The 14,368-nt window shown below is 39.0% G+C and overlaps 1 protein-coding gene across 1 annotated transcript in view; it reads right to left on the bottom strand.

The window, feature by feature from the left end:
- Positions 1-2,402: 2,402 nt before the first annotated feature.
- The window catches only part of LOC138003722 (uncharacterized), a 73,755-nt gene continuing 61,789 nt past the window's right edge, over positions 2,403-14,368 (bottom strand). Inside the window, exons 4-5 of the mRNA XM_068849933.1 lie at positions 8,525-8,595; positions 2,403-3,913 (exon numbers count right to left, since the gene is read on the bottom strand). Of these exons, the coding sequence (XP_068706034.1) occupies positions 3,269-3,913; positions 8,525-8,595 (716 nt within the window). The 3' untranslated portion in view covers positions 2,403-3,268. The remainder of the gene's footprint in view (positions 3,914-8,524; positions 8,596-14,368) is intronic.

The raw sequence follows: 14,368 nt of genomic DNA, 5'->3' as shown, positions 1-14,368 counted from the left end.
AGCGTATGTGATTTCAATATACCTCGCCTCCGTTTCGGTGGTCAAATGTCGACTTTCGTTGACAAACAGCATGTTGAAATTGGGCCTCAAAAATCCTCCGTTTCATTTACCCAAAAATTTTAATAAATTTAATTGCAGCAGAAACATTGCTTATTCCGGTGAATATAGTCAGTCTCATTTGAGAAAGCCATGTACCAGGATGCTTTTTTTGACAGTCGGATTTTGCAAGAATTTGACACTCCGTAATCAATCTAAAAAAGGCTAAGTTTTAAAATTTGGTCAAAAATTCCAGTTTGGGTATATTGTACCGCTAACAGCGCTAAAAAGTGAATGAATTACTCTAGCTGTGCCATGTTGTTTTGATTTTCAAGTTACTCATTCGTTATTTCAAAAAGAGCGATTCAAACAAGCGATATTTTGGAGGAGTTTTCACGGCAAGATTTCCGCACAGGTCCCTACTTCATTATGCATACACTCCTTTGTTTCAAGAAAACAATTGCGATAACAATAGACGTCCTTTGGGACTGTGGCGCTTTGTTCTTTGTTTTTAGAGGTTTTTTTTCTAAGTCTATATAGACTTAAAAAAAGCCGGTCGAACTTCTGTCCGAAATACGGAAAATCGAACAGTAGTTTTTCCTGCAATTTCGGCACTTTTCCTGCAATTTTACCCATTTTTCAGTTTTAGAATAAGCGCAAGAAGTGGAGTTTCAAGCAATCGTTGTAATAGGGTTCAGATTCACAAACATAACAAACAAACCAAGTACTGTCATAAGAAATTTAATGGCTACCTGCTCTTTTTATCGTGAAATTGTTCTTCCTGTCTGCTTAAAAATTCGCTTAGACACTGCAAAGTGTATATTTTCTTCCTTTCCCGTATTCAAGATCACGAACGGTGCATTTAGTGGGATTTTGCGATTTATCGCTCTTTGTAGAGATAGGCAATATGCTCAATGATACTTCCAAGTAAATAACTTTGGTAGAGATCCATGGATGTTCCCGTACGAGGCATACTTCGTTTCACTCCCCATCATGTCTTTTCAATGCCTTGCTGTGGGCTCGTTTGTCTGGGTCGACGAAGTTTAGGCGATGGTCAACTGTGAGATGATGTTAGCCCTTGTCTTGTAGGCAGTTGTAAACTTTCCGGCCACAGGTAGCTAGGGCTAATATTTTTTCAAGGAAAGTTTACGGTCAGAAAATTAATATGTGTTCTGGCGGATTGAAGGCTATCCATTGCAGTTTTTTCTTGAGCATCGCGAAACAGATCCATCTCCCGATGCGGCACTTTGTCTTTGCCAACTGACTGCGTTTTCACACAGGTTTTGGACACGGAAGACGAAAGTAAATTGCTTTCTTTTCACCACTCTATGCACAACTCTGGAAAGACTATAAAGGAGGGACAATTTCCAAATGATCAAATCTCCCATTGCTGCGACGCTTTTACTTCGGTAGCCATATTACGAAGACACAAGTTTGCCTCAAGAGAAGGGAAACATGAAACGATTTTAATTGCAATGAACTCGTGCATGAAAGTTTCCCATGAAAGATGCACCAATCAGACTTTAAGCGTGGTATACTCTTCCACGCAGTGAACTTTTAAGTGTGCCGCACGCACGGGGCATGAAGGAAAAGCAGGTCACAGTTCACAGCAATACTGGAAAACCTAAAACTATCACAAGGACTAACCTTAAGCCTAAACAGTGCCTTTAGTCGTAATTAGGGTTACGGTTAGCATTATTAAAGGGATAGGTTGTTTCAAGAGTAGTAAAACAGGGATCTCTTAACGGTAATCTACAAGTGTAAGTTCGATTGTAGGTGCTCGGCGTAATTACGTATCATTGTTATGTAAATAGTTAGCCAGAATTCAAAATAAATATAATTTTCAAGGTGTGAATTAGCAACTTGACACGTTAGCTCAGTGGTAAAGAACAGGGACAAGTAATCCAGAGGTTTACAGTGGGTCGGAGTTCAAAGCAAGCTGCGAGTGACATATCATGGGATAAAATGGCAGAAAAAGCCGAGCGGGATCTGGAAATAAGAACAAGACGAAGGGACAGAAAGAGGAAAGCTGGGACGAAAACGAGTAAAGGTGTGGTGCGATGAAGGGAAAGAAGAGAGAGAGGGAGGGAGAAAAAAAAAGAGGTCCGTTTTTATTCATCCCGTAAGTACAAATTACCCATGTATATATTCGGTTCTCTTGGGTATACGTATTGTTCTACAAAACAATAGCGCGAATGAATAATTAATTTATTCTGCATGCATAATGAAGTAGGGCCCTGTACGGAAATCATTCCGTTTTCACTCGCTCACAAGACCCCATACCGAAAAAGTCGCCGTCCAGGTAAAATAATTATCGAAACAAACTAAAACATATTTTTCTAAAAATGGTTTTGGTAGTCCTTTATTATGACAAAGTTTGGCAATTTTCGATTTTTTTTCATCTTGCACGGTCTTAGGTGAAAATTGCTGAGAGGCGTTCTTAATAAGTAGTCACATGATTTTTTTCGTACAATTTGGAATAAAAAAGAACTTGTAGATGTTTACAAAGTACGACAAAATTACATGAACCCGAAGAGCGATATCAATTGTGTTGGTCTTTGAAGAAATTTATTCGTGCACATTTATTCCAAATTACTCTCGAAATTACGTGATTAGCTGTCCTAACGATGAAAACGCTTATCCAATAGACCTTATTCATAAATGGCGGTCAATTTATAATTCTTTTGTCGAAGTGCAAATTAGCCTACCAAACCTCGATACCATACAGTGAATTGAAAAAATTTCTTGCTCTAAAATGAGGCTTGGTAGGCTAATTTGCACGTGGACAAAAGAATTATAAATGTGACCGCCATTTATGAATAAGGTCTATGGGATGATGTGCGCGGCTCTCGTCATTCTTACAGATACTGCACTCGCGCTATGCGCTCAGTCATTATATTCAACAAGGAGCCTGACTTAAGCCCTTATCCCACGTTTAATGGAAATGTGAGTGTAATTTTAACAATCTTTTTACCATTCGACTAAATCAGTTTCCGACCGGAAAGCGATGAAAATGCGAGTAGGGGGGATGGGTGCAGCATGAGCAAGGACCACAAATTATACAACTCCGAGAAAAAAAACTAAACAAAACAAAGTGTGTTTTTGAAAAGATGCACATAACGGACAGATTGAACGCTTTTGTCAGATCGATTTGTATCTAAAATCAGAATAGAGGAAGACACCTTGGCGTAAATCTGGTTTAAACAGAATGGAATCTGATGCTTGATATACATCAGCGGATCCACAAGTTTAATGAATAGGATCGGGATGCAGAAGAATCTGATCCAAAGTCATATTCACGTACGTAGCCTGTATGAATGAATGAAGCAGCATTAGCCTCTGTTATACCAATCCCGTGATCAGCACGTGCACACTCGCTTCCCCCTCCACCAATCATCATCACTGCTCCATCCCCAATATCCCAGTCACACCAGAACCCTATTTTATCGCTGGTTTGAATGCTTCCACTGCACTGAGCCTGTTGAAACCCCTCTGTTGAGCTGTACTGACCACCATATTGAACCGTGCAGCTTCCCAGGCATCGATCACTGGACCAAACCTTTCCATTTCTAAAATTACCATAACTTATCATTTTGGATCGGAAAGTTTGTCCACCTAAACAGTTGCCTGTTGTCTGCAACAATGGCGTGTGACTGGAATCGTCACTGCGCGTGATCTTGAACTCACTGCCGCTGATCAACCAAAAGGCTGGTGAGATCATGTCGTCATTATCTGACGGATCTGTTGTTTCTCCAACAGCAAGTAGTTGATCATACCACCACTTTCCATCGTCTCGCATCCAGGTTTTACCGTCGTCGTTGGAGAATCGGGCGATAAGAGTCCACCCATTACCATCATTGCCCATGTGACAGTAAGCCTGATGATTCAATAAGAAAAATAATCACTTAATTAATTACACGCGGCATATCTGTCAATGAGGCGTGGTTAAAAAAAAAAAACATTTTGTTTTCCCGATCCTTGTTTTATCCTTTAATGCACCATTTCTGGTGCAATGTATGTGAAATTCATATATTGGAACTGTGAAAAATAACTTTATACTGAGCAAAATATCAGGGTAGTTAGAGGAATCGGATTACCGTACTACGACAAGCGGGTTAAGCATTTCGAAATCAAGACTTTTGCCTAATCAGGACTCAGAATGTACAATTCGTACATTTCTCTTTGGAGATATCGTGTTCTTGGACTGTGGATATTTAGAGTAAGAGCGCCGTTTTCGCCAAGTATCGTACCCAACTCAAGCATTATGCGTCCGTTTTCGTTACATTTACCGGAAATGTGAAACAAAGACACCATGAATGTTAAAGCAACGAGTTAGGTCACAGTGCGCGTCGAGTCACGAGCTAAAACTAATCGATACCTGTCCACATTACAAATCTTTCATAACCTCTTACCGGAAGAGGTTATGAGAGATTTATGATAGGGTTACAAATAGATAGGCTAATCGAGCGCGAGGGCCGTCCTGGTAATCGTTTCCATGTAAAACGAAATTATTCCACTTGCTATAATTGTACTGTTGTGATGAAAAAATTAAATTCAGCTTTTTGAAACTTTTCGTGTTTTGCTCAACTTGAATTACCCGGCAGAGAGATAAAAAAGGAAAACGGACCGTTTCCATGGTAATGATCCGTGCTGTAAAATCCTGTCCGAAAACCAGTCAATCAGAGTGCTCCATTTAGCCTGAGAATTGCTTGCAATATAATAATTAGGCTTAATTTAAACTTAATTTGTAAAATCAAGTTCAACAGAGGTGGTGTAACGAGTTTCGTACGTATGACCCGCATGGGTCGCAGCCACACAGATTACCCATCCCCAAAATAAACAGGTCTGAAAAAGCGATCACTCAAAGAAGGGTACCCGTTATCAACTCCGAGTCTAGTTTACAGCACGTCATTTGCTTGAAAATTTATGACACGGTATGGGAGAGGTTTTTGCCGCTTTGAAGACCAATTAACAATTATTCCTTGAGCGCGCGTTGGATATGAGATGGTAAATATCCAACGAGGCGCGTAGGGCGTATTCCTTAAACTCCAAAAGTTTGAAATCAAAGTACGAAATACCAGCGAAAAAAGCGAGAAAATCCGAGCGAAATCGAAAAAACTTGATAAAGATGGGATGATGTGTAATACCTGGTGGCCAGACAGAAGCAGGCTCATCACAAAAACGTTACTTACCTTTTCGCCTACTTCTTAACGTCGGAATTGATCCAAACTTTCAACAAAAAAGATTCTTTTTTGCTTTATTCAGAGAGAAATTTCGCTTTCCAGCGAAACAAATTTTAGCTTAGCAACGCTTATAGCGCAATCAATTGCCATAGAAGATCAAACTAAGGAATATGAGCTGATAACCGAGATTGAGTGAATCAATCAGAGCACGAGAAATGCATTAACCGAGGTTGAAAATTTAATATTTAGTATTAGTTAGTCGAAGTGGCTGAGAAGTCTTATGATTGTGAGAGAACTGTTTCAACGCAAAGAAAGTTAATTCTCCTTTGCTTTTAGTTTATGTGTAATTTTCTCGTAGACTTCGGTTGAGTGAGTCGTTGACGTGGCATTCATTTTGAAGGACGTAAGCCTGAGCTTCTATGGAGTCAACAAGGATTGAAACCGATTTATATACGAAATCGGAGAGTGTAAGATCTCCAAATAAGGAGAACGAAAGCTGAGAAATAAGATCAAATCAGACTAGACGCTCCATGAGCGTACACTGGTTTGCCTGTGGTACGTGTTACTAAAAAACATAAGGGACTAAGTTGGGTGGCATTGAGCTGCAGCGTTCCAGTCAATTTTTTCAAGTCGGGGGTCATTAAGACCATTTAAGGGGTCACCCAGAAGTCGTGCCAGCAGAGACCCTTTGGCTCACACCACACGTTCATACGACGAAACATATTTTTTCTGAGGTTAAAAACTTGGCTACCGGCCTATTCATCATTTGTCAGAAAGAAAAATTTCTTTCCTCTTTAGAAAAAGTAGGCACAATATCGCGTACGTGTGGTAGTGCAGTAACACAAGGCTTTATTCCATATTGTCAACTGAGCTGCGTTTTGTCTTCCAGGAGATTCAAGTTATCTTTTCGTAATATGTAGCTCTAATAGTACACGATATTGTTTTAGTATTGTGTATCATTGTAGTGCCATGGTAGAAGTCTTAGGTAAATAGCCCCCTGAGAAGACCTCTGGTTACTAGCAAAGTACTAAACCAAGAAGGACTAAAGAAAATAAAAGGGAATTGAGAAACACTGGCTTCTTGGGTGGTATGTTGATCATTTTCAAGTTCGGTCACAACTTTGTTTCACCTCAAGAAGCATTGAACTGCGTGCACTCTGAGCGTATGACAGCTTTGTAATACAAAAGTTCACTGAAATTAATACCACCTGTCCGGTGGGGTTAGTATCTGGATGGTACCACTGATAAACCACTTTGTAACAGATTCATTGGACCGAAAATTCTATTTTAACGCTAAAAAATGCGAACCAAGCAAGATACAGATTTTGTTAGCTTGCTTTATGCAAAACAAATATTGATGCAAAAGTAAATAAATATTGATAGACAGTTTTTAGGAAGAAAGAGCAGAAGGAACTTTTCAGGACCGTCGATCGAAAATAAAATATTTTGCCATCAGCAACAAAATTTACGACATGAAGACAACATTAATTTTGAACCGCGAATATAAAAAGTTGCTATCAGCGAAAAATATTTTGGGAGATTTTTGCTACGTTCAATTTTGGCATTGTACTTTTGGCCGCACAAGTAAATAAAAAAAAAATCGAAAGTGACATCGAATTCAGCGGGCGCCGTGATCAAGTTACCGCGGCGTGTTTACTCGCGAAACAGTGAAGCATCTGTGTCAAATGATGGCAAGATACCGGGTTTTTGTTTTTGTTAGTTTTCTTTTTCTTTCAAGTGTCATAAAGTTTGGCAAGAAATGTGCGAATTCAAAACAAAGATCACAATCGCCCGACTCTTGAGGTTGACCATTGTTTCTGCAAAGTCAAACATTTACTCTCCAAGAGAAGGTTATTTATCACCAAGTAATTTCATCGTTTTGGAAATAGCAGCTATTGATCATCGTCACAATTTTCTGCTAAATTTGGGGCTCATTTTGTTGAAACTCAAGAACGCTTCCAAGAGACCTGTTTTTTTTTCGTGAACCCCTCCTATTTCAATTGCGTGCGTGCAAACAAGACACACAATCCGTGTCACAATGCATATGCAAATAAATAAATTTCTGACAGTTCACATGAAACCCTCTTCGAAAGAACCTTGACCGTAAATAATGAAGCACAAAAGAGACTGTCACAAGAAACTTTCTTTCAAATAATTCTTCATTGTCACATTTCCAATTTTTTTTTTTGCCATTTAATTTCAGTGTTGTATACAATACCAAGTTAGTAAAATATTAGAAACAAAGCTCACTTGATATTCAACGGCGAAAAATGAAAATGTTGTCGAAGACCATTACTCGTCGCTTTACAGATGGCAGATATTTGTTTTTCACCGCCTGTCTTGTTTATCCAACTGTGCAGACTTGAATACAAATAAATACAAATAGACAGACAACAGAGATCCCAGATGCACTTCAGGTGTTCACCGCCTGTCTTGTTTATCCAATTGACGTTCCATTCTTGAGCTCCATAAGGGTATATTTTGTTTAAAGATCCACTAAAACGCCAATGACTTTTGACGCCATTGCAAGTTAATTAAATGTTCTCCTGTGTGCACCAGAGAAATCTACGCATTACCCCAACCCCCTCAAACCTAACAAAATACGCGTAGAAGACTCTCTGCACAGACGCCACTTAGAAGGGAAGTGACAGGCAAGACTTTTACCGACACGGAAAAAATAAAAATTAAAAATTAAAAATTAAAAATTAAAAAACAGAGAAATATTACTCATTTTCCGACTGAGATTGCCATACTGGCAATAACAAGATTTGCGTAGTTCGCTTGAAAAGTTTACTATAAATAGTTTCTCTCTCCTAATCTTAATTTTAGTCTCCTAATCGTCCTGCAGTCTCACTCAATACTATCCCCAGTAATTTATATAAGTATTTGTAGTTTCTTGACGCTGTATTTCCTTTGTCCATTTTCACCAGTATGTTATTTGCATGTTGTAACTTATGTAACTTTGCTATCTTACATCAGTACAGTTTCAACCACAACTACGCTCGAAATTATACCCACAACTACACTTGAACTTCATCAATCATGAATTCCATAGTTTCATTTCGTATGCGCTCGTATCAGATAAATGATTTATTTTCAGCCACGTGGTTTGGAAGGTTACGTTCGCCATCACTTTTGGCAGTTACATCGCATTTAATTAACATGATTTGATAGCCATGCATGTGCAAGCAACTTTCATTTGTGCGTTGGGATACCCGGGATGGAGGTATTTTCACCACTTTTACTCGCGCATTAATTACCCAGTGCCATGAAGGTACCATGAGATTTCAGAAAACTTTAGGTTACCTTATGTGCTCCGAACCAATACTGTCCACTCTTCGTTACCTCAACCAGCCTGCCATCACAGTATTTGTAACCTGTAAGACATATTTAAGGAAGTGCAATGTTTAATTCTGCGTTTCTAGAGCGAGTGATTTTGTTGACAAAAACAAGAACTGATTCTTCGTGTCTCTACAGCCGGATACAATATTTTTTTTTGTAATTTGATACAATATGTACCGTAACCCTTCAACCAAAGGAGAAGAAAAATATTCTAGACTTGGTGGTCGTGATGATTTGGTTTATAAATATGCCTGGAGGTCACTGATAAAGCGCTTTAGATTACTATTCAAATAATAAGATTGTATACGTACTTTTATCGATATCTTATCCATGTAATCATATTGTATATAGATTATGCATAGCATAACATTTAGATAATTGAGCATGATAGCTTATTCTTAAATCAATTAATCGTTTTGTGCTACCTTTAGAATTTTATTTATTGATTGGGTGTACTTAATTTGGAGCCTCTCCCCGCTGTGCTTCCCATAGCGATATTTCTTGTTTACAAACATTGACATTTCAATAAGAAAGTTAACGATAAAAGCGAAGTTACATGATGTCTCGACGACTTCATGTCACCATTATCAAATGTGAAATGAAAAGAAATTAACGTAAGTATTTATACAGAAAAAGAAGTGTGAAAAGTACATAATCTAATGAAGCATGATGGGCGTGAATGTTTCGCGCAAAATGGAGTCAGCTTGAGTGTTCAGTTTCGGTCTTTTCTTTTGGATGAAGAACATTTCAAAGATTAAACACTCGAGCTTGCTTCGACATTTCTTAACTTAAAAGATAACTGGTAACAGGTAACAGGTAACTACATAGAAATTAAATTGGCCCACATAATTGACTGCACATAAAACGGACTCTGGGGACGAGATTGGCAATTGTAATGTTAATTTGCATCGGACACGTGCTCGTTAAAGTGAATGTCGTTGAAGCGTTTACTTCGGAGAATGGAGTCCTCATTTTATGAGGTAAAAAAAAATTCGTTACAGAGATAGATAACTTAGCAGTATACTTCTTTTGCTTGTCCCTTTACTATCTGCAATTACCATACCCTATTAAATATTAAAGCTGTCGGCGTGTAATCTGCTGTTTGTCAGTTGCCAACATGTAGAGATGTTTTGTCCTTGCCTCTTAATTACTTTCGGTCCTTGTCTTTTTTGCAATCCCTGGGATATTCGCTGCCATGGGTGTCCAGCTTTACATGTCCAAATAAATGCAGAAACAAACACCAGACCAATCAACAAGAGGCAGGTAGCCTCTTGAAACTGGTAACTGGTAACTGGTAACAGGTAACAGGTAACTACATAGAAATTAAACTGGCCCAGCATGCACATTTAAGGCAGGTAGGCCTCTTGTTGATTGGTCTTAGTAAGTATGTTCTTTTTTTGCTTTGCAGTCTATTCTGATTTCTACTCAGTCCGGTGCCGTTATCTCAGACCAGTTCAATTCCGTGGTCCAGTAGTCCACATTCCATGACCCAACCGTAGAATAGTTCGCATTTACAACTGTTATCGGCATTGTGATAGTCTAATGGTGCGTGTCGCGTGTCGTGGGTAAATTGTCGCGGCACCCAGAAAAAATAAAAAATAAAAATAAAAATTACACTTGTATTTTTCAAAAGTACACCACTCCAACGTTTTCAATAACAATAGCAACAACAACAATAAAACAAGCTTGAAAATTAACGTATGCTTAATTGGAAGATTTTCGTTTCTATAATATATTTTTGCTCTGATGAGCATGTCTTTTTAAATTGAAAATTCTTATTATGTATTATTGAAGCTTGTTCTCTCTTGATTGCGAAATGACAAAGGAATTTGAAAAAGTCCACTAAACTTGTTTTTGTTTAAGCATTTTCAAAACTCCATTGCCAGCTACATGGGAATTTTCCTATGTGATAATGTTTTCTGTAAAAGCCACAGGTATTCAAAACACGGGAAAATGCTCAACTGCAGAAATTAATTATTGTTTACTTCACACTAGCATCAGGCCGGGCATTGACAATAGAAAACCGTCGAGTTAGTCTGGTGCTGCTTATGTAATACATTTCCTATTTTTGGCTGGGTTGTCAGTTGTTTTCTCTTAGGGCAACCAACCATTTCATTTTCAAAACCTAGTCGCCCGGTCAACTTTCTAGTAGTCTGAGACGACCGGACGACCACTAAATTCGAGCACTGCTTAAATCCATTTTTCTCAGAGCAACAACATCCCATTTTACCCCTTCAGGACCCCCACAATTAATTTATTGTAGCACCCCTCCTCGTAAACAAATCAGTGTTCTTACCACTGTATGTACCTTATCACAAAAAATCACAAAATGTATGTCCCTCATCACAACACAAACAACAGCAACAGTGTTCTTCTGATAAAACTCCTGAGACAACATTGCCCTGAATTTCTTGTCCCCAGATAATGATTACGGGCTTCCGTACAACAAAGAAAACGCCCCCATCTCCATTAAATATTTCTTGAGCTATTGTTTTGCTTTCCCCTATGTAAGTGGCCTGAATTCCTAGTGACCTCAGGTACTTTACCTGGTCCTCAACGATTGACGTATGCGGAAAAATCAAAAATGGATTACCTCGGGAATTCATAACCTTAAGTGTTCAATGACTTTAAAACGCTAGGCAACAGTTGAAAGGTAACACTCTTTCCGTAGCCCGTGGGCAATTGCCCAAAAACATCTCTTCGAATTCTCGCCACAATTTTCTCAACTGTAAGTCTTTACTCCGCTTTTAAATGTACAACAGGAAACAAAGACGAGCTTTCTTCGAGCGCTTGCTGGAGGTCTCCCTCGAATCTAACTTTAACACTACCATCAACTTCGGACATTAAAAACACAATAAACTACAGTAAAAGGAAAGAGAGTTGGGTTTTTTCATCATGGGTTAGATTTGACCAGATTTCGATTACTTACTTGGTAAAAGAATCCTGAATGCTTAAACCAGCTACATCAGCTTGCTTCAAGTTACCAGTCAGAAGTAATTTACCGTCATGTTGTTTAATAAAAAAGTCAAAAAAGAGTTTCCATTTTGCTTGATTGTTGTCGTCAAGATACTTCTTTACCCATTTTGCTTTCAGAGCATAATTGAAGGATCGAATATCTAACATTTTTAATCCACCATCTTTATATTCATTTAAAATCACACTTTTAATTTTATCTCCTCTCCCATCCCAAAAAAAAATTGTACAGAAGTTGATGTATTTCTTTCAGATAAGATTGCGAAGATGGCAAAGACAAGCTGAGATGCAGCTAAGCTTTTAATAACAGTAACCTTCCCTAGCAGAGTTAATCTTCTAAGCAGCCAACAACTTAAGATTTTAGAGATTTTTTCCTACTTTTCCTGGTAATTTAGCACGACAGCTTCTTCCTTGCTAGTTGAGAACCATACTCCGAGGGATTTAACCTTCCGAACACTCCACGTGATGTTTTGATTTATTATCCGTTCGGTTTTCAAAAGATCCAATCCAGAGTGCCTCGGTCTTCTCGTAGTTGACTTGTAGGCCTGATAATTTGGCAAAGATGTTAAGTAGCACAAAGGATCTTTCTATTGAGGACCTTGTACCGTCCAATATAAGCGTGGTATCATCAGCATACTGGCTTATTTTGCATTCATTGTCCGAAATCTGAATGTTGCTAATTAATGAATCTCGTCTTACTGCTGCCCCCAGGACTTCAGCACATAAAATGAAAAGGTAAGGGGACAGGGGACAGCCTTGACGCACACCTCTACTTAAGTTAAAGAAATCTTATGACCAGCCATTGTTTTGTATACTACTGCTAATGTCAGCGGTCAGCGGTCGTCATGGCGGGAGGACGTATTTTTCGATGCTCTCCGAGTATAGTAGTGTTTTTCTTGGCAGTTCTAGTCCAAATGACTCACGACTGTCAGGAAAACAGTGGAGGCTATTCTAGACGGTCGGCCAACAATCTTCAAGCGACAGCTATTTACAATGGTGGTTCTGTGCCTACATGTAGTGCGAAGCCCACATGGCTAAGTGTCCGCCATCTTGGTTTCACTCGATCACGAAGAAGGGCATACTTTTCTGCAAGAATGAAATATTATCCAAATACAGTAGCGAGTCTACGGCTAGCGAGACTGATCATTGCTGGTGATATCAGCCCAAATCCAGGACCGAAGCATGCGAGGTTGGTACGATGAAGTGTAATATTTGCAGTAGAAAAATTGCTGTCAACCATCGAGCCATTCAGTGCGAGAGTTGTCGAATGTGGTTTTAAATCAAGTGCGGTGGTGTCACAGCGAAAGATTTCACTCTACTACAAACAGGAGGAACAAGATCATGGGACCGTCAAAAATGTATTTTTAACTCTCTTCCGAGTGTTATAAGCCATCGATCGACAAATTATTCATCTGACTCGGATGACACAGGTCCGCTGACACCAACTCGAGAGTCGGAGAAGGACCCGCTACAAGATCTTGTAGACCTAAAACGGGAACATCCTAATCAACAACTATTACTCCACCTGAACATTAATAGTCTGCAGAACAAGTTCGATGAACTAAAGGTAATTAACGCTAAACTTAAAGCAGAAATCATCGTTTTGACAGAAACAAAGATCGATTCTTCCTACACGAATGCACAGTTCAGTCTCCCGAACTACCAGATCTATCGCCAGGATGGGGCAAAGGGTGGTGGAGGGGTTTTAACCTACATAACATCGCAAATACCTTCAAAAAAACAGAGTACCTCTCGTACTTGAGCTGATAGAGGTATTGGCCGTAAAGGTCGAGCTAAATAACACAAATGCAATAAATTATTCTGGGATTGTATAGACCTCCGCATTGTAGAAGGACCAATTACTATGCAGAACTGGAAAAAGAGTTCAATGAATGCCTTATGTGGGCCACCATGCAATTTTCCACGATTATCATCATGGGAGATCTAAACATGGATAAACTTAAGGTAAATGGAAGAGAGGCAAAGCTGCTGACAGACATTGAGGAAGGTTTTGAGCTGACATGCCTAATTACTGAACCCACACGGATTACAGATACATCACACACGCTCTGGGACTTAATCCTGACAAACCAACCGGATCTTTTTAAAAATGCTGGAGTCAGTGATATTGGCTTGAGTGATCATTGTATGGTATATGGTTTTCTCAAGGAAACTGTTAAAAAACACACAGCAGCCATCATTAATTGTAGAAGTTTTAAAAAGCTAGATAGGGAAGAATTTAAAAAGGATCTGGAGGAAGCAGTATGGTTTAAACCAAATGTGACAGGAATTGATAAGCTATATGATAATTGGTACACGGAATTAATGAGGATCGTGGATAAACACCTACCATCAAAGAGAGTAAAAGCACTGAAGACAGACGTAACATACATGACGGGTGAGTGGAAGGAAGCCATCCGGAAAAAGAGAAAGTATGCCAAGAAATTCAGTCAAAGCAAAACCAAAGAAAACATGGAGTTAATGAAGAAATGGCGCAATAATGCTATACACGACTAGTACTAAGAGGAAAGGCGCTCAAGAATTATTGGAATGCCATATGCGAGGACATGAACAATAACCCAAGAAAATTCTATAACACCTTTACCCCGTTCCTCAGGACCAAACCAAAAATGGACAAAAGTATAATCTCTCTTACTATCAAGGTGTTACACATCAGGACCAAAGTCTTGTGGCACAAGAATTTACCAACTACTTTTGTTCGATAGCTGATCATATTGGCGGGACTGACTTGAGTGGTCTAACAGAGGCTTTATGTTATCAACATCAAAGTGTATCGAACATAACCGCCAGGCACGCTCCAAATACATTCAGTTT

The sequence above is a fragment of the Montipora foliosa genome, chromosome 5 (genome assembly GCF_036669935.1).
Source record: "Montipora foliosa isolate CH-2021 chromosome 5, ASM3666993v2, whole genome shotgun sequence".
NCBI lineage: Eukaryota > Metazoa > Cnidaria > Anthozoa > Scleractinia > Acroporidae > Montipora > Montipora foliosa.
This window is presented reverse-complemented; position numbering and strand designations above follow the sequence as displayed.